The following is a 21529-nucleotide window of genomic DNA, read 5'->3' as shown; positions in this document are numbered from 1 at the left end:
CGATTTATTAGGTTGTTTTGTCCTTTTCAATGTTTCCTGTTTTTGAAGAGAGGACTCTCCACATATTTGTATTTTGTTTGGCTTTAAACATCATATTTCATTCTCCACTTGTCTTTTTTTTTGGCTTTAAAGCACAAACTACTTGATTAGGGCTGAAGCTATTAATCAGATCAATCGTGACGAATCCATTATTGAAATAATCGTCAACATGTTTAGTAAATGATTAATTGTTAACTGGAGTATGCAAGCTCAGAAAAACAACATATTCAGAGCAGTATCTAAACCAAAACAGTGTAAAAAAAATCTGATTGGTTTTTGCACATTTAAGACGAAAACATCTTTGTCTGAAAATTTATTTTACCCAGAACTTCTCAAGCGACATAGTTTCAGCTTCACATAAAGAAAATATTTGTGTTCTTACTTAAAAAAGGATTTAAGTGATTTGTTTAGTTTCATCTTTTAATGTATATCTAGTATTGTATATAAAAAAGGCTTAAGTGGTTTAATGAAAAATCTGTAGATTGTCAACTGATCAATCCTTTAATTATCATAATAATCAATAGATTATTATTAGATTAAAATTCACAATCAGGCAGGAAGACTGGGCAGAAAATGAGCAAAAAAGCAGCCGAAGTAAAGAGAAAAACTTTGAAAAATCTTCATAACTCCTGGAGAAGTATTGATTAACGCTGCTGTAAAGGACTACAAGCCTGCAAGTAACGCATGAAGAAATTATAGGTACTTTAAAACTCTGGCAGGGTGTTGAAGATCAAATGCTCTAAACATCAGTGAAAGGAAATCAATAAAGTAATAATTTATGGTGGTGGTTAAAAGTTCAGAGCAGCAGAAGCTTCGTTAATTATCATGTTGGTATCTGTAGATTTGAGCTTTAAGACCTTTAATAAAGTGGAATCTGCTGTTAGGGTGTCTCTGGACACACCGATCCGTCAGCTTGTGCTTCATAAACAGCACGGCTCGTTGCAGCAGGCGGCATCATCACCGAGTGTTTGGTTCTGTAAGTGTGTGTTTGTGCTTGTTTACCCCGCTGTTGTGACCTTCCCTCGATGCAGTAACTCACCTGACGTCAAAGCTGCTCGGTTTTTCTGTGTTTTTTTTTTTTTTCTCCTCCTCCTGCTCTGAGTTGTCTGACTGGAGCCCCTCCCCTCTCTTGTGTACTCCAGTGAACAGTCTGGCTCGATCCAAGTACTGCTGACACCCAATCAGGAGGAGGAAGAGGATGAGTCGACGAGCAGCAGGGCCGGTCCTCAGGGCCAGAACCCGCCCCCGCCTCCTCCGCCTTACCGCCCCGCTCTCCCTCGACCCACGCTCACCCTCAGCATCAGTCACCCCTGCAGCCCGTCTGTCATTCCCCGATGGAGGGTGGCAGCAACGCCACTGGTCCTCCTGGAGCCTGGACCGCCCGGACGCCGTGGTAACACCATATGACACGCCCCCGGACCGGTGCTTTCCCATCAGGCCACAGAACCCTGGCCAGAGCTGCAGCTACAGTTGTCAGTCTTCTCCAGGGCACTACAGCTCCCAACATGCCCCGGGGCAGCACGGCGATCTCTGCTGTGATCGTGAAGAGGCTGAGCTGTCCGAGCTGGACTCCCTTTACCAGGCCAGTCTGCAGGCTGGAAGATCAGGTACACACACACACACACACACACACACACACACACGCACACACACACACACACACACACACACACACACACACACCTGCAGACACATTGTGGTTTCATATATTTACTCAGAAGTTGGTAGAGAAGCCAAATATTGTACTCAAGTAAGAGTAGCGATACTTCAACATATTTTTACTCAAGTAAAAGTAAAAAGGAGCCACCCAACAAATTACTCAATTAAGAGTAAAAATGTATTTGTCAGAGTTGGATTGTAACTGGTTATACTTTTACTTGAGTGACCTTTTGGAAAAACTGTAGGAATATTTTTTACTTTGACTTGAGTAATACAGTAATCCCTCTTTTATCGCGGGGGTTACGTTCCGAAAATGACCCGCGATAAGTGAAATCCGCGAAATAGAAAACTTTTTTTTTTTTACAATTAGCAACTATTACATGTACTGTATACAAATACAGTGACTCACGTGTAGGCCGTTTCACTGCTCTTCAGACTGCTGCATCCTGACTGCGCTCTGCAGTGTTCTCTTCTTCGAAATTACAAGATAATTTGGCCAACTTAATGTTAATTTGCCAAGCTGTTTTATGTACGTACACATAACTGCACGAGACGACAAAATGATAGCACAATTCGTAGCATGTTTTGATACAAGAAGCGGGAGTGAGTTTTTAGCGAATCAGAATGCAGAGCACAATGCACCAAAAAAAAAAAAAAAAAAAAGCATTATGAAAATCCGCGAAATAGCGAATCCGCGATAAGTGAACCGCGAAATGGCGAGGGATCACTGTATTATTATAAAGTATTGCTACTTTTACTTGAGTAAAATTTCTGGATACTGTGCCCACTAAATAATGAAGAGCAAGTTTAGTTTGACCAAATATTCATCAGACACACTCCTGCAGTTTTTGTTAAAGTTTTATTAGTTTTATATTGAAATAAATTGATTTAGAAAAATTATTATTTTTGCCTGATTTTGTTATTTTGTGATTATATTACACAAATAATTTTCAGTTCAATCTTTTAAATACCAAAATTTCCAAGTAAATTTATATTTTGGTTCGTCTGATGATGTATTTTTGAAATATTAAACAATTGATGTTTTCATCAGTGACTCAGTACTTCGGTAACCTTTCCACTAAATACTCTTTCACTCTTACTTGAGTCATTTCTTTGATGGGTTCTTTTACTTTTACTTGAGTAAAAATATGTTAAAGTATCATTACTGTTATTGTTACTGGTACTGGTACTCTTACTACTATTGTTTCTTATTTTTGGAGGTGACAGTTTGAGTTAGATGAAAAGTAGAGGAACAAATAATGGCTCTGACTTGAAAAATATAGAAAATTTGTGATATATGTAAAAAAAATAAGTAAATTTTACTTCTTCTCCACTTAGTCTACTCTAAAAAGTGTTCAAATATCCAGCCGGAGTTACCGCAAGACGTTGCTGATGACTTTAAAAAAATTTATGATGTAACCTACACTAATAATTTATTTAACTCTTAGTGACTGTATGCATATGTGAGGCGATGTGCATAAGTTTTAGTAATTAATTTGTGACAATCTGCATTAAATTTAAGAACAAATTGAAGTTGTGTGTTATCATTCTTCCACCTGAGGGAAAAAAAACACTTCAACAGCATTTTAAAATCCCCAAATGAATGTGACAATGACTGCAGCCACTAATGTTTTATTTACGCTTCCCCAACCCCTTTTTGTTTTCTTTCTTTTTTTTTTTTTCTTTTTTTTCACAAATGTGTCATCTTCAGACATAGAAATGTAAATAAGTGTTGTGACCTACAAAAAAATCGTGAATCACAATCTTGAGTAGTATAGTTTTTAACATGTAGTAGTAAACTGTGAGGCTTTTGGACAGACCTCTGTGGATCTCTGCAAATAACAAAGATGTAATTGTTCCCCTGAAGGGCTCAATCTGTGAGTTGGGTCATGCACAGCCTGCTCATCTGTGCACACGTTTCTGAGGGGAAAAATTAAGAAAATGTTTCTCCTCACTTCAAAACTTTATTGTGAAAAATGAAAACCAGGGCCATGCCTCATGTTGAGGTTTTGCATTTACTTCCTAGAAACCTTTTCTCTCAAAAAAATCAGAAGTTATACCACTAACATTTTGCTGCGACCTTTATTAATGTAAACATGGCTAGACTTCAAGTTGCATGAGTGAAGATTTAATTAAATAAAACCTGGATTTAATTATAGCACTTCATCAACTTGGTGGTGTTTTAAGACTTCAGTTTAAATTGTGAGGATTTTGGCCTCATTAAAGTCAAAGCTGTAATGTTGGCAGAATTATTAAGGGACTGCATATCAATGGTTTTTGCACACTGCGTATTTATCGACTGACCTCTGTAGAAATATCGACCACATATTTTTTTAAACACTTTGCTCATGTGTTAAAACTGAAAAAATATGGATATTTGAGTTATAAAAAAGTGGAATATTTCCATAAAAAAATGTGTAGGAAGACTGCTCTCTAAATGATATTAACATATTCATGTTGAAACTTCGAAACTAGTTCAGATTTTTTCAGGGTTGCCTTCATTGATTTGATTCACTTCTGATCTAGGAGCTGAACATTTCAAGTTTTGTGAACTGGCACTGATTACAGGAACCATCTGATATGTGATATTCTTGTCATAAAATAAATTCCACTGTACATCTGGCCACAACTGATAAGATGTTTTTAAAAAAACCAACAACAACGACAACAAAACAGTGGCAAAAGCTTCCAGAATTGAAATGTCTGTTCTGTGCTGCCTTGGTCTGAACATTTTTTTTATATAGTGACTCACTTTGGGTAGTGACTCATATTCGACACTGACAGATGGAGTTCAATTTTTGAACATAATTAGGTTTGAAATGGATGGACTGTATGTTTAACTCTTCATTTTGAATCGCACTATTTAACTAATCTAAAGTTACAGTTTCTTTCTGATAAAGATTAAAGAACTTTTAATGACTTTCTCTAAGTGGCTTCATTTTCCCACTTTCCTATCAGAGCAAGATGAGGGGAAAAAAACACATGCCATGTAATTATGGCTGGTGGAATAGTTTACATTTTCTACAGTAAGTCTTTTTAAGAATGCACAAAATGATAATGATAACTCAATTTTGTTTTAAATGAGAATATAAACATTTTATTGCCTAACAAACAACATTTGAACTGGGTGAAGCTTAAACTTTTGGGTAAAACATATTTAAGTACAAAGGAGTTTTCATCCTCAATGCAAAAAGTAAATATATTTCTACAGTTTTGGCTCAATTACTGCAGATTACTATGTTTGTTCTTTTTCTACAAATAGCCTTTTTTGAGTCTGTATTCTCCAACTAATGATTAATCAATCACTAAATTAGTTGATGATTACTTGAGTAATGAATTTATCACAATTAGTCGTTTCATCTGCATGTTTGCAGGCTGCAGCCCATCTGAGAGGCTGATATCCAGGATGGGAGGGCAGACGCGCTCCAAGACCCCCAACGCAGACATGGAGAGGAGTGTGTACGGGGCGGACAGCACCAGCACCCCCACCTACCTCAACAAGGCAACACCCGCTTAATGATTTTTTTTGTTTTTTGCAGAATCTCGTCACGTTTTCACGGGTCATCAGTCAGAGACGATAAGGGACGTTTTGTCTCCCTCTCCTTCTTTGCAGCCAGTGATGTTGCGGGATCCACGTTTGGGGGCGGAGCCTGATGATGGGGAGAACCAGAGGCGAATCGGACGCAGCCTGAGCGGCACGGTAGTGACCTCCCGCCGCAGCCGCCTCACCACAACCCGCAGCTTTGTGAGTAGGGTTTCCAGTGCTCTGCTGCCTCCTTGTGGCCTTGTTCTTAACTGCATCTGCCTGATGTCCCGTGGTCACGTTTCACGCATTGCTTGTCCCTGTGCTTTTCTCCCCCCTTCACTGTCTGTCTCATTTCTTCCTGTTCTCCTGTTTCCAACCTGTCCCTCTGCTCTCTGCGTCTCCTCTGTCTCTCTCTAAGGTGAAGCAGGCTGATGTCAGTGCCTCTCCTTGCTTACTTCCTCTCTTCTGAGTCCCTGTTGCTATTCCACTACCATCACTACCTCCATCCTCATAACCAACACCTCTTCATCACCACTTCCCTTCACTGCTTCACAGGTAAACTTTGCTTCTTTAGAGCAGCTTACTGCTCATGTTTTGGCTCTGCTGCTTTGTGTGCCACATAAATTGGAAGTGAGTGACCTAAATGATTCATGTAAGAGTAACCAAATAAAGGGCATTTGTTAGATCCCAGATTGAATTTGTTTCATGGCTTTGGGCATTCTAGACTAATCTGGTACTAAAGCAGCAAAGTTTTAATTTGCACTTATTATGACTGTTCTCTAATTTCTTTCCACTGTCAAGCGCTAAATAGATTATTTTGGTCTTTGGGAGAGACTAAGAAGTGTAATTTTTTTAAGTTCAACAAAACAAATATAAATATATATATATAAATATTATTTATTGTAAGAATAGGAAGACAAAATCTACAAATGTGCTGTTTTTGTAAACCCAAAAACAATAAAACGTCTGGATCAATTTGAATATTGTAGAATATTTCATCAACTCAAAAAGTGAAGTTCTTGTAATACACACACAGTGATGTATTACAAGTGGTTAAGATTGTTATGGTTTTCAGTTGAGAATACCTAACATTACCACATAAGACCAAAGGAAACATGGATTTTAAGACAGAAATAATTTGTTATACCCTTCTCACTCATGAGGAAAGCTGCTGACAGGATAGTCGCCCAGCATACTGTCTTTGTCTCCATCCATAACAAAGGTAGCTCAGTGCTAAAACAAAACTAGCTCTTCAGAGAGTACAAGGTTTCCCCCTGCTAAGCCCGGTGATTGGGTGCTAGTTCACTCATTCATACAGCGGTCCATCATGATTTTGAGTTAAAAGATGTTTAAAGTTTACAGGAAATTTGAAAATATCACTTGATAGTAATGTGTTAAATAATTGAAGATTAAAACCTGAACACTAACAGTAACGTCTTTAAAAATGCAAATATTTTAAAAAGACTTAAATAAATACGCAATGCTAAGCCTGGTGGGGGCACAAGTAAAGCCTGGTGGCCCGCCAGGCTGTTAATACACTGGGGGAAACCCTGGAGTGCTATGTTCAAACTTATTGATGGAAAATTATGCGGGGAGGAAAAACTGTTAGAAAAATGGCAAAATAGACAAGGCACACATTTGCATCCATGTGTGTGTGAATAACCATGAACACACAGTATAGAAGGTAAGAACACGTCAACGTGACCAGAAGCATTCACATGTAATTGTTTGAAACTCTACAAGTCACATTAAAATCAAAGCAGGACAGAAGACATGAGTAAAACATGGAAATGAAACTATTGTAAACAACATGTTGAAATAAAACTCTGAACCTCTGAGTGCATCAATGTCACTTCAGTTTATTCTTTTCAACAACAGCAGTAAGAGGCTGTTTTCAGCTTTACGTCATGTTATAAGGTTATCCCTTCATCAAAGACATACTTGAAGTGTTGCTTTCGTTCTTTCATGCTTGAGAAATCCTTTGATCTCCATGGTAACCATTCAACTGTGCAAAACGCCTGGTTGGACCTAGCTCCGCCTCCAAGGTGAAGCTCCTCCTCCAAGCTGCAGTGTCCAAGCTTCCGCTTTACAGAGCAGCCCTCCCTCCTTCAGACTAGCCAGTAGCAATTAGCGAACTGCACATCTGCTGAGCTCATTATACCAGCTACTTCTTAGTGAAATCCTAGTAAAACATCGTTAAAGGTTTAATAGAGGAGTAATGTTATAATAACTTCCTAAAGGCGTAATTTTCCAAAAAGCAGGAGTTTATAAAGAGTCAGATGCCCAATTTCAAGACGTTAAATTACAGAGTCCAATGTCTTTTAAGTCTTATTGATCTATGTTGCATTTTTACAACAACTGAAGGTTGTTAGTAGTTTATTGTGCTATAAAGTGGCTGGAAACACATCATATTGCCCATTTACAATGACTTGTCCTACATTTAGGCACTGAAAATGTCTGACTGAAGGGAAGAAGCTGAAAACAATCTTTTAAGACAGAGAAGACTGTCTGCTGTACCTGGCTATATAATATAAAGAGGTGCAACTGATTGTTGGGTTTCTCCAATCTGCTGAAGGGCATCTTCTAAAGATCCACCAGTACAAAATGCTTCCATTTTTCAAATGGTATTAGCATTTTGATCAGTTGTGTTCTTCTCCAAGGTATCGTTTATTGGCCTAACCTGTAGTCCTTCCTGTCCAGGAGCTGTCGGGCAGCGCTGGAAGTTTCTGGCTGTGTCTGACGGGGGTCAAGCTGTCCTCGGACCAGAGCCCCGCCCTGCTACACTGATATCCGCCCCCGCCTTCCTCTGAAACCTCCCCACAGCGCAGCGTGTCGAGGTCCCGGGCGGCATCGCCTCGACTGACCTAGGATCGGCTCAGGACCATCGTCTCAACGGCCGACCTGCTCCAGCAACTTGTCCTTCGAAACAAACACATGCACGCACACATCTGCACTGACGTCGAGCCTCCCTCTGCGCCTGAAGCTCCCCACTTTACTTGCCTTCCCTCCCTACTTACTCTGTCTATGCAGTCACTCTGACCCCTTAAACTACAACCTCCCTTTCTTTCCCGGGACTATTACTCGTCTCCCTGTGGGTTTTTTTAGGAGGATTCTCGCCGTCTGACTCCTCCTCCGCCCCAACAGGACCTTTCAGCTCAATGGGAGAATCTAACCAAGTAGCCACGCCTCTTCCTCTTTCTTCATGGGCATTTTCCCGTCGGACGCACATGTAGCTGAACTGACAGCCATATTTTTGCTCTCGTTTTCTTGCTGGGTTTCCTTGAGGTTTTTGTTTTCCCTCCAGAGACTGAACTCTGATAACTAAACATGTACAGAAAAACACATGTATGAAACCTGTATGTTAATTAATAAGACCTTATGGAATGTTGATAATTAACAAATATTGATAAACTAAAAGTGGTACTTCCTCATGTCTGCATTTCAAATAGCAGTGGAGTGCACTTCACAAGTGTCTAGCTGGAGTTTCCGCCCCTAAAATACTCCCAAAACTCGCCCCCTTTTCCGTCACCCAAAAAGAAACTGCTCGCTGACTTAATGACGGCTCTCCCGCTTCTACTGGGAGATTTAACGAGAAAAGCACTTCCTGTTACTTTGGTCTTTGCTTTCTTTTGCTTTTCTTTGTTCTGAAAGGGAAGCAGTAGCACCACAACCGAGGAGAGTTGAGAAAGGAAGACAGGAGAGAGAAAGAGACGAATGTAGGTTAGGAAACCTGCCTTTTACGGGCTTTTTATCAATGAACGCGGATGATTCAAGTGCACTTTGCAGGGAAGAAGTGCACTTTTAATCGAAGGCTGATGGAGAGAGAGAGAGAGAGAGAGAGAGAAGTCCTTTTGGTTTTGTTTTACTTCAAGGCCTCAGGTGAACTTCAGTGGCACTTATAAATTCCCACTTTTATGATTTCTGACGCTGATTTCGAGACCCAGATGGGAGCAAAAACAGCACATCTTCAGCCTGATACAGTTAAGGTGTCTGATAGAGTATGCTTTATATGATAAATATGTATTAGAGGTATATTTTCAGCCAGTGAGCTATCTTCTTCAGAGATGTCAACCATTACTCTGTGGTGTGAACATTTAAATCCTTTCCCTCACAAATGAGTAGCATTCTGACATGTGTAGTCAGTTTATTATATGCTTTATCATATCATATATATATATATATATATATATATATATATATATATATATATATATATATATATATAGACACAACTGGCCAATGTAAAGTTTGGCAAGAATCTCCTGACATTGATTGATCGTTGTAACAAAAACCAAAGGTTGGCACTTAGCTTGTTGTTTTTCATTCATTTGTTCATTTAGGTTGTTGTTGATTGTTATTTTTATTTGGGTTGTGGATGTGGGAGAATGTAGCCAATTGTAGCGCATGAGTCCGCTATGCAAATCAACCTTCCCTCACAGTCCTGTGTCAGAGACAGTCAGGAAGTAGACCCACCCGCCCACAAGGGGGCGCTCACACGGACAAAGACGACAATTAGGAGAACTCGTGTTTTAATGCTGCTGGTGATCTTTGTTGTTCAGCATCGACATGCTAACGTGTTAGCTGATGGGATGCAACGAGTAGACAGAGGAGATGAAAACGAATGAATGTAAACTGAAATGTGTGTTTATGAGTGGCGGCTGGAGGCAGAAGAAGAGTGGGTTTTTACCGCTGGAGGTGGGTTTTTACGTGGGTATGTGTAGACTGAGCGTGTCAGTGTTGATCGGGTAAAGAGGGATCCTGTATTTTTGCAATAAAGTTATTACCAATGCCCTCCCGCAGGGGGCGTAACCACCGTAATGTGTCATTATTTAAAAAATGTTGGAGAAACAAAATAGGGCTACAATTATAGTTAATCAATTCATCAGATTAAAAAAGAAATCACATTCTACAGATTTTTCAGTTAACCATCTCAGCTTTTTTATACATTATTAGAAATCCATTAAAACAGGAGGGTTGAGCTCATTTTTATTTTGGGTCATATCAAGATCATGAATGTCCTCAAAGTGCTGGAGGTGGAAGAATGTATTGATAAAACTACCCAATAATAAACTGATAGAATATCAATGCATTCAATGTGGATTTCTTGAAATTAAATAATGTTGAAAATCTTTACACATTGATTTACTTTGGCAGTATACAGATAAAAATCGCTTTGATTTCAAACAATAAAACAATATTCAAGTACACAACTATCTTAACAGTGTTATTTATGTGTCCTTCCAGAGTCTAGAGGGCCATATAAATGCTTGTGGTGGGCCGGATTTGGCCCCTGGACCTTGAGTTTGACAATGGCATTAAAAGATGCAGGTAAACAAGTGATTCAATTCCTTTTTAAAATATGTTTTCTAGATGTGAGTTGGCTTGAATCAATACAATTTAACTAAAAACTGAGGCAGTGACCCCTTGTGGACTGCTGTTGTTCATACACTTAAAACCAACAATCCCACACAAGTGCTCAAAGTTATAAGCAATGATGCCTAATTTCACTAACTTACATGCTATCGACCTACATTTATTTATGTGCTATATTTAAGTTAATTATATGTACTTATGCTGCGTTCAGGTCGCCTCTGAAGTAAGAGTTTCAAACTGGGAAGGACAGATCACGGCTGAGTTGTGTTGTCTGCCTGCAAGTCAGATAACAGCTGAATTTGTTTATAGCAATGCAAACCAATTATAATATATTTCTGATTTTTATATTTTCAATTTCAGGTGTCAATCCAGGAAATCTGAATGCTAAAAATGTGTAAGAAGGTGCTTTGAAAATGTGTTTTCTTTCTCTAAGCGATTGGTTTCTCCTGCTTGAATTGGACAGGATATGTTACAGTGTGGAGGTTTTTCAATGATTTAGTTTGGTCTCATTCCAAAAACTGAAATAACTAAAACCCAGTGAACATTTCAATTATATTTTAATCTATCAGATTGAAAACAAAATGTACAGTTTGGTTTGAAGAAACGCTACAAGAAGAGAAAGCAAAAATACCAGAATATTATCAATCAATCTACCCTGGTATTTGTCAGAAGGAGGATTTAGAAAAATCCAAAGAGATTTGTCAAAATCGATTATGCTGCTAGAGGGTCAACAGAAAATCATAAAAACAAGCAGGCAGGCATGCGGAAACCATGGAAACTCCTCACTGAACTGAGATCTTAACCAGATACATCTACGCTTTGAGGCGACAGAAAACCGCAGTAGAGAAGAGGAACTGCAGGCATTTTTAGGTGTGAAATTAAGTCTTAGTTTGATTACTTTCAGTTCAAGATTGTTTTCAGCATGCTTTTATTGATTATTTTCACTTATTTGGAATTATCTAAAAAGAAAAAGAAAATCTTTTATATAAATCAAATGATTTGCAGAAAAACGTTTTTTTTTTGTTTTTTTTTTACCTCTGTCACTTCCAGCTGCAACATGCTGCAGCTCGTCCTGACAAAAAAAAGCTCCAGCAAAAACAGATAATACAGAAAAAGTATAGAACCAGCAAGACAGGGAAACACAATGAAAACAATCCAGTGCCAGAATGGGAAATGGACAAACGGATTGGGTGTTCCCTCCAGTCTGTCTCTAAAGCCTGAACTGAGTCATAAAAGTATATTTCATGCATATTTCATCGAGTTCTCAGTAGCAACATGTTTAAAAATGTTCCACCAGATTTAAATGAATGCATCGTGTAATAGAAAATTTCATTTATTTCATCCTTGATGGAAATGCTGAACGCCTGACCTGGCTTTTGTCTTAAAGGACTGACGTGTGGAATGTAGTTTGTACTCTTGCTTGACCCTGCGCCCATGAGTAACTGACAAAGAATTAGAAGTTTCTCCTGAAATCCTTATCAGCTTTCTTCCCTGTCATAAAATCGTCCCGTCCAGGAGGTGAGGGACAGTTCATGAGGTGGGGGTAAGGATGGTTTTGTGGTCCATCTGGCAGTGGAGATAAGATCAGACTATGGTGGGTCTTTTCCTTGCTGTGACTGTATAATTATGTGATATGTGTCATTCAGGGCTCTTCTGACTGCGTTCAGTGAAACGGGTCGTCAAACGCTTTTGACCTCGAATAAAGACAAAGATTAATCTTTCTCTTATTATGGAAACAGATTCTCATTCCTTGATAAAAAATTCAATAATAATCGTTAATCGATTCTGCAGAACCTGCTGGGGATCTAATCGTTGGAAGCGGGTGTGCTGGACCCAATCACTCCTGAGGAACGGGTCAGGGAACCACTGATCTATATAACCTGAATTATCACCCTGACTTTCAATGCGCATTTCTAGAACTTGCTTGAGTCTTTTCTGGAAATTACTGAGTGATTTCCAAACTTGCCTAGTGGTTTTCTGCTACTTTCCTGGAAATTACAGGATAATCTCCTGAAAGCACTTCATCAGAACCTGTAAGAAACACTAAATACTTTACAGAATGCGCATTTTACTTTCCAAATTTTATACTGTACTTCCCCAGAACCTACAAGGTATTTTCTGAAATGTACAGTTCTTTCTTTAAAATTATGTGACATCTTTTTGGAAAATTTAAGGTTTACTTTTTTCTACTAATCAGAGTACTTTTTGAAAAGTGTTTTTCATTCTTCATTTAGGTTGTTGTTGGTTGTTATTTTTATTTGGGTTGTGGATGTGGGAGAATGTAGCCAATTGTAAAGCATGGGTCTGTTACGCAAATCAACCTTCTAGGTTACTTTCTGAAGCTCATGTGTTAAAAACAACACATGAATCAGCTCAGGAATAACACATGTTGTGTCTTTATTGACACAACTAATGTCTATGTCGTTTTAACACAACTATTGTGTCATTGAAATCAACACAAACATGTTAAAACGTGTCATTCTGACACATGCAAAACGTGTTTTCATAGATTAGGTAAAATAAAAATGAACATTTTCACATGAGAATATAAAGATGCATACTTTGGTTAAAATTAAGCTGCAGCTGTTTGATTGATTTGTTGGACAGACCTGTGAAGACGCCGTTGCAGTAATCAATGCGACCGAAGATGAACGCATGGATGAGTTTCTCTAGATCTGGCTGAGACATTAGTCCTTTAATCCTGGAAATGTTCTTCAGGTTATAGAAGGCCGACTTTGTAACTGTCTTTATGTGGCTCTGAATGTTCAGGTCAGAGTCGTTCACTCCTCCCAAGTTTCGGGGCTGATCGCTGGTTTTTAGTTGTAATGGAGAACAGTTGATTGTAAATATGCAACGTAAAGACAGGGGCAGAGTTGTGGTGGACAGGAGAGTTTGAAAAGCTTGTCCATAGCATCCATGAGACCAGATGTAGAGGGATGGTGACTTAGCCGTTCTTGATGAGGATGACTTCGTTGTTCTTGGTATCGTTGTCATGAACTCAGGTCACAGATGTAGATCAGCTGGGATGATGGCTTCTTGAAGCAGAGCAACGCTAATCTTGTACCAGGCTTGGAGACAAAAGACCAGAAAAATAACAAAACAAATTTGTTAGTGAAATGATCAGCCATTCTGTAAAATTTCTGATAAAAATACAATTTTTCATAGATAAATACCCATCACCACAAAATCCAGAAGGTATGTTATTGTGGCGTTGGCACTAAGATGACTTTCAACATCACAAACGTGTTACAAGTCTCAAAATACAGCAAAGCTCTAAAAATCTGTACTTTATGCTGTGGGCCATTAAAAATACAAATCATTCACCTTTTTATATAATAATCAATTTACCTTCCTATTGCTGGCTGATATTATATTAAATAATAAAAAACTTTACTCTAATGTAGGTAAACATTTTATTGTTTTTTTCTTCTTCCAACAAAAGTGTCTTTGTAAACTTTTCTCCTGTTTTAACATTAGGACCTGAAAATCATTTTTTTCATTTACCACTAGATGTCGGCAGTGACAAACTGGCATGTGCATCATGCAGTGCAGTGAATCTCTGGCTTTAATTTGCAGAGCCATCGAACACATTGACTGTTCCCTAACATATTCTCAGAAACACACAGCGAGGCTTTGCAGAAACCCACGCAGCCTTTTGTTGTCTCAATTTGTCGTCCAAGTTGAAGAGACAATCAAAAGTTTGTAGAGCTTTTGTTAAGACAGCAGAAGACAGACATCCTTGCAGAGCAGAACGAAGAAATAGAGGTGGATCAATAACCATTAACTTTCACATACACACGCCTCTCTGTCTCTGTCTCTGTCTCTGGTGCACAGGGAACATGTTTGATGCTTCTTTTATGTGCATGTAGGTGTGACTGTGTGTGTTTCGGCCGTCCAGGTGGCCCGAAATGGCTCTTTTGATGTCCTGTTCACTCATTTAAATTGCCCCTAAACTGGTCCAGCGGCAGTAACATGCCTCTTGTTAAAATGCATGGGGTACACCCATCCTGCGAGCGCTGGCGACAGTGACATCACCTCAGCAGATTGCAGGAGATTCCTGCAGAATGACTGAGAGCCTTAAATAAGACGGCGCTGCAGAAATTATCATGGAGATTCACAGAGTGTGAGAGCAACATGCAGAGGATTTCTGCTGGACAATGCAGAGATATAGTTGACCAGTTAATGAACGCGGCGTTTTTAACGTGCGTGGAGGCTAAAGAAGATGGAAACACTCACTGTTTGAATGAGATGAGGTGTTTCTCTAATTAAAATACCAGTAATAGAATTATTCCCTATCTCATTGAACGGTAGTTGCTAAGAGAAATATTTTTTTCTGAACATGTCCTTGGGCCACAGCAACACCTGTCAGTTTATTCCAGCTGAATAGAGCTGTACCAATTTACCCAAGCACATTTAGGCAGAAGTTAACAGCGCTTTTAGACTCGGAACAAAAGTATTTCTAAAGGAAACGGCAGATGGAAAACCAGCCGTGACCAGTTTAAAAGCAAAAAGTAGACAAAGGGGAAATACCTTGACCATCTGCTCACCATAGTCCCAGTGGATCAGAAATACTGAAGCTTTATTCAGTTCATCTCTGTTTTCTGTTCTGTTACATATGAATTCACAACATATGGAGGTTTATGAAAATAAATTAAAAATTACTCAAAGAAATTATCTCCTTTTGACAAAAAAGAAAAAGAAAAAAATAGTTCCATACTAACTTATAAACCACAAACAATAAAACACTTTTACATAACATTGATTCATTGCACTGCGACAGACTGGCGACCTGTCCAGGGTGAACCCGCCTCTCGCCCGGAACGTTAGCTGGGGATTGGCACCAGCAACCCTCCCAACCCCATTAGGGACAAAAGGTGAACAGAAAATGGATGGATGGATGGATGGATGGATGGATGGATGGATGGATGGATGGATGGATGATTCATAGCTTAGCGTCATATTCTAAATGCTAATTTTGATGATATACTGCAAATAAAACCCAAAACTCAGTTTCTCAGAACATTACATAAGAAAATACTGAGGAGCGTATTTATCGGGTGTGTTCGTTGGCCAGTTAATGTCATGATTCTTGAACTTTTCTACGCTTAGTTCGTTCCTTATTTTGACATTTATTTCCATGTAGATACTTTAATCATAAATCATGGGTGTCTCTTTCACACAGACATTTTGTTTGACTTTTATCTTTGATTGAACAGAAATGCTGGTCGTTTGTTCCCTGTGCCTTTTTGTACCGTTGCAGTTTTGCTGTCTGGAGCCGGACATCTGGTACTGGCTGGAGACGGTACCAAACGGCTGCAGACGTTTGGTACCGTCAGTTTGTGGTTACAAATTGATGGGACATAGCATGATATGGCACCAAGGGGACGTCTCTGCGTGCTTTAATAACAAACGGTTTAATTTTCTAGACTCTTAGACGTCTGGAAGGAAAATTGGCTGTTTGATTCCGAGCATATCAATCATATCTGTCAGCAGGGGGTCATGTAGAGCAGGTCAGGTTAGAGCAGGGGTGATTGTCTGCAACATTTTATTAGAAACAACTCACCAAGAAGGAATAAGAGCAACAGTAACTGGAATATAGTGAGAAACAGAAGATTCAGATAACACAAAAAAATAAGTTAAATAAAAATGAGATTTTGGCATATTTAAGAGTTTTCATCGTCAAAATTCATGAAGCTCCAGGTCCAGGGAGAATTGGTAGTTCTCCTTTACTGTTTTTTTTTTTTTTTTTTCAAACAGTGGTTACCGTTGACAAAACCAAACAAAAAAACGGAACAAATAAATAAAATCAGGATTTTCTTTCCCCTGTTTGTAATATTTTCTCACAACATGAAGAGTCTCCAACCTTAAAAGCTTAAAAACTGTTAAGTAAAGCCAACATGTATGTTTTTCTACTGTGGGAGGAAACCACAAAGCCTGGAGAAAAGTCATGCATGCGTGTGAGGAAGATCCAAACTGAACCAGTGACCTTCGTTTTATGAGGCAGCTGCTTTAACCACATAACGCTGTCAAAACGTAGAAACAGAAGCATGAAAAGTAAACAGAATTTCTGTGGGAAAAAACAAAGCTGCTAATCTTTCACAATGACGGCATTGAAAGGAAGTGGGTCAAAGATAACCGTCCTGGTGATTCACTTTCAGGGCACAAAGTGTCTTTTCAAGATTCAGTTCCCTGGAGTTCCCCACGCAGTTTTTATGTCAAATGCATTCCCTTCACTCGCCAACGCTGCTGTCAGGGGAAGTGAATGAAGGAATCTGAACAGAACTGATGTTATTACAACTGGTGACCTGCTAGACGCCAAAATGAAAAACCTGAAATAAAAGCTGGCTGGAAAGAAAAGCTTCCTCATCCAAGTTTTCCGGGACACAGCCTCCCTTCTATCTTTGTTCCTACATTGAGTCATGTTGATTCTCAATGGAGCAACTCAAATTGAGTTTTAGGAATGGTCGACATGAAAACTAAGAATTGTCCAGACGAGTTGAAGGAAATCCAAGAGCAATCAGCTCCTGGGTTTGATTTTAGCTTCTGGTCTGATGTCAACATTTGCTGTCAAAATATTTCCCTAAGAGCCAAAACTATCAGCTGTTTCTTCTTTAGGAGAGGTCAGAGGATCACCAAAGGAAGTCAGATGTGGCAACAAGTCATTATCCTTGGGTTTGAGTACATTTCATTGCAATCCGAGCTGCTTTGTGGCTATCATCTGACAGAACTTTGTGAATTTTGCCACAAAACACCAATCCTCCTGATGTCAGCAAAACAGACAAATGGAAAAAAAGTTTTGAGCTACTGCAGAGGTTAAAAGGACAACTGCCAGATCCCAGATTTAGCTAACAAAGCAGCTCCACAGATTGGAAACTCCCTTCAGAGAAAGGATGATCCTCCAGAATCATGTAATAACTCCCTGAAAACCCAAATCAAATCAGGCCTGTAATACAGGAACACACTGTGCACCGCATCATGTGTGGTCCACCGACGCCCTAAAGGCAGGAAAGCAGAGCTGTTTGTTTTCATGACTGTTTTTGACGCATTTTATAACCAGCAGGACTTGCACCATGCAACTACATGCCAGGAGAATCTGAGCAGCTGTAAATATATTGTGCCTTTCTTTTCTCTGGCCTCTTGGCTTTTTCTCTGATTAATCTGTTCCTTGTCTGGCTTCACATTAGGTGGACCACCATGGTAGGGTCGAGTTATGTCATGTATTCATTTCCAGAGCTATGAGGGATGGTCAATATTGTCTGACCATTAAAGTTGACCTATCATGCTTTCTTGGACAGGCTAGGCTGCGTCTATCAGCTATAAAAAACATGTTCGTTACACTTTTGTAACTACGTAAATCAATCAATCAATCAAATTTTATTTCTATAGCACATTTCAGCAGCAAGGCATTTCAAAGTGCTTTACATCAAATCAAACACAAAAACACAATGCAACATAGAATCAACAATAAAAACAACATTAAATCAGATTCCGTCAATAAATTTGCAATTGATTACATTTCAAATGCAACTCTAAACAAGTGGGTTTTTAGTTGAGATTTAAAGGAAGTCAGTGTTTCAGCTGTTTTACAGTTTTCTGGAAGTTTGTTCCAGATTTGTGGTGCATAGATGCTAAATGCCGCTTCTCCTCGTTTGGTTCTGGTTCTGGGGACGCAGAGTAGAACCAGAACCAGAAGACCTGAGAGGTCTGGAAGGTTGATGCAACAGCAGCAGATCTTTAATGTATTGTGGTGCTAAACCATTCAGTGATTTATAAACTAACAACAGTATTTTAAAGTCTATTCTTTGAGCTACAGGGAGCCAGTGGAGGGACTTTAAAACTGGTGTTGTGTGCTCTATCTATAAAGAACATTTTCTTCTGTTAAATCTGATGGTAAAGAAATTAGTAAATCAAGTTTATGCACAGGATAATAAAATGCACTCGGCTGCAGAGGGAAGGGTAAATCCAGCTCTCTGGAGGTTTAATTATTTCCTATTGATCCTCTAAAGGGCCTCAATGGAGCACATTAGATAGCAAGATTTGGTAGTGAAGAATGACTTCCCTTACATTTGTAAATCTGTTTGACAAATTTATTAAGTCTTCTGCTTTGTTCAGAGGCAGACAAATCCGAGTCCCAAAGCAGAACCTAATTAAATTACTTAGAAAAATAATCCCTAATAGTCACTTCTATCTACACACAGATTTAATTTATTTTTTTTTACAAGGTGTTTAAATGTGATTTTTTAAACTTCAAAATAAAAAAACTTTGTTAAAGCAAGAACTTATCTGACCCTATAAAGATTACTTTAGGTCTAATTGTATAAACACTTTTTTAAAAGTTGAAATAAAACAATGAAAGCCTTGCAGGAACACAAAGAACAAATTGTTCTAGACTGACAATCATGTCCTTTCACTGGAGGGGCAACAGAGCTTCTGTAAAAGCCTCTGCAGTGTTTTACTGACTTTAAAAAGCAATTTGTTTTCACATAAAAATTTCAAATGGTTGCATCTCTTTCTGATGAAGAAGCAGTAAGCATCTTGGGGATTTTTAACATTTTGAAAGAACAAGATCCAGTTCACTCATTGTTAAATGAATCATTCCAGGTCAACAAGAATGGAAAGCCATATAAGGTCAATGCAAAAAAGCTGGGTATTTAAAGTGCATCAGAATATAAGAATGAAAAGTTTAGTGGAAGGAAAAATGTGCACCAGGAGTACTTACACTCTGGAGGATTAGGAAGCAGTTCTAATTCAAGAGATTGAGGAGATTCACATGGCCTGCACTGCAGTTGGAGTAAGTTAACACACATGAACACATACAGAATATGAGCTTCAACTTTCATATTCTTTGTGCAAAGTGGCTGCTGGCATCAAAAATATCTTACTGAGGATGTTTTATGAAGATGCTTTTTCTTCATGCATGAACCACAGTAGTTTTTTGGACCGAATGACTGTCCAAAAACTTCATGATCTCAAATGTGATCAATGAAAAATCACCAAAAGGATCCAGTAGCAACAATTGAATAATTGAAGACTCAGTATCACATTTAGCCTTGAACTGAATTGCTTCTTATTCATGTCACTGAATGTTTTTACTTCTCTAACTAACTACCCTGGTTCGCTTGGATTGTCACAGATAATAAGATATGTCTGGACTTTGGCTAGGCCACTGGAATACAACATGGTCTAAACCAGTCTACTACTGCCTGGATGCGTGTTTAGTTTTGCTAGAAAGTTGTGACCTGTAATTGTGTGGAAAACAAGGCACATTTTGGATAACTCGGTGCATTTATTTAACGTAGCACAGCAAGTACGAACTAACTGAACGAGCGCAATGCCAATGTTACTTTTTAGCATCATCTCTTACTCTTCCTACGGTTTCTCATTTTCTTCCTGTCAGCGGCTCCACCTAATGGTGTGGAGTGGTATAACACAACACAACATGACCCATGTTGTGTTTGCAACTCCTATTGGTTTCCTTCCCTGTAATTAGCTTAATTTATCGCCCCACCATCTTTGACCAGCTTTACATTTGGCTTTTGAATAAAAGCATCCCTACAGCATGTAGCTGCCACCACCAAAACCCATTGTGAGGTTGATATGTTTTTGTCTTCTGAAGAGCATTTTGCTTCCAAGAAGGTTGAAGAGGTCAGCCAAATTTTGGTCTTTTCTGACCAGAGCAGCTTCTTCCTCATGGCTGCTGTGAGAAACTTTAAGTGGGACTTCTTATGACTTTTTTTGTTTTAACAATGGACTCCTTCCTTCCTACCTTCCTTCCTTCCTCCCACTCTTCTATAAAGGTCAGCTTTGTAAAGTGGACAACTAAAAGTCACTGATTCTCCCACCTGAGTTGTGAATCTCTGCAGGTTTTTCAGAGTTTTGTGCCTTTTGCTGCTTCTCTGGATGATGATCCATATTTTAATCATTTTCAATCTTCTTTGTCAAACATCTAAAGCACGTGTCTCCAAATTACATCAATAACTCCTTCACAAATCTCCAAAATTGCACACAAAATCAACAAATCTCCACTTTTTTTCTGATTTTACAGCAAATTTTCTCAAAATTGGTCAAAAACATTGAGTTCAAGTGACTGCTGCCTCAGCCTTACTTTATGTCAAGTCATAGTCCGTAATTGATACGGTGAGTGATAAAAAAAAAAAGTCACCTTTAACAGCAAATATTGTCCAAAGTTCTAACAACCATTTTTAAATTGGCATCACAAAATCTGCTAGTTTGACAGTAAAAAACAAAACAAAAAACAAACAAACACTAAAACAATCACAAAATCCTGGAGGAACAGCTATATATTAATATTTTAATAGTTTAATTGGTTTTGCCAGTATATTCTAGCACAACTGGCCCTTTAAGAACATTCATTGATAAATGAAAATGAGTTTGACACCGCTGATCTGAAGCTTTCACAGAACAGCTGAAATTACACACTGCTGGACTTTTTTACCAATGAGATGACTTCTGGGGACAGTTGGTTTAATAGAAATGCAAGCCACACTTTTCAGATTGTCTATTAAACGTGTGAAAGTTTTCCTAAACTTTGTGAAATTTGTGGTTGTAATGTAACAATAAGCTATAGATGAAATCTAAACTTCCATCCATCCATATTCTGTTCACCCTTTGTCCCTAATGGGGTCAGGAGGGTTGCTGGTTTCTATCTCCAGCTACGTTCCGGGCGAGAGGCGGGGTTCACCCTGGACAGGTCGCCAGTCTGTCGCAGGGCAACACAGAAAACAGACAGTACAAACAACCATTCACACACACACGCACACCTAGGGAGAATGTTTTTGGACTGTGGGAGGAAGCCAGAGAACCCGGAGAGAACCCACGCATGCACAGGGAGAACATGCAAACTCCATGCAGAAAGACCCCGGGCCAGGAATTGAACCCAGGACCTTCTTGCTGCAAGGCAACAGCTCTACC

General features: G+C 38.9%; 2 protein-coding genes across 2 annotated transcripts in view; both read left to right on the top strand.

The window, feature by feature from the left end:
* The window catches only part of LOC122823137 (inactive ubiquitin carboxyl-terminal hydrolase 54-like), a 63822-nt gene extending 62475 nt beyond the window's left edge, over positions 1–1347 (top strand). Inside the window, exon 16 of the mRNA XM_044102429.1 lies at positions 1182–1347. Coding sequence (XP_043958364.1) covers positions 1182–1213 — 32 coding nt within the window. The 3' untranslated portion in view covers positions 1214–1347. The remainder of the gene's footprint in view (positions 1–1181) is intronic.
* LOC122823480 (inactive ubiquitin carboxyl-terminal hydrolase 54-like) lies at positions 1238–10377 on the top strand. The gene is made up of 4 exons (XM_044103144.1): positions 1238–1646; positions 5073–5200; positions 5312–5443; positions 7925–10377. Exons 1-4 carry the CDS (start codon positions 1238–1240, stop codon positions 8009–8011), a joined length of 756 nt encoding a protein of 251 aa, XP_043959079.1. The 3' UTR covers positions 8012–10377.
* Positions 10378–21529: the final 11152 nt, after the last annotated feature.

This window comes from Gambusia affinis, linkage group LG20 (genome assembly GCF_019740435.1).
Source record: "Gambusia affinis linkage group LG20, SWU_Gaff_1.0, whole genome shotgun sequence".
Lineage (NCBI taxonomy): Eukaryota > Metazoa > Chordata > Actinopteri > Cyprinodontiformes > Poeciliidae > Gambusia > Gambusia affinis.
This window is presented reverse-complemented; position numbering and strand designations above follow the sequence as displayed.

What these genes read in the sequence shown, in the direction of transcription:
- LOC122823480 (XM_044103144.1), top strand. Translation starts at nt 1,238, where the DNA reads ATGAGTCGACGAGCAGCAGGGCCGGTCCTCAGGGCCAGAACCCGCCCC. An exon ending in CCCCCACCTACCTCAACAAG is followed by an intron (nt 5,201 to 5,311) that starts GCAACACCCGCT and finishes CCTTCTTTGCAG; the next exon opens with CCAGTGATGTTGCGGGATCC. An exon ending in TCACCACAACCCGCAGCTTT is followed by an intron (nt 5,444 to 7,924) that starts GTGAGTAGGGTT and finishes CTTCCTGTCCAG; the next exon opens with GAGCTGTCGGGCAGCGCTGG.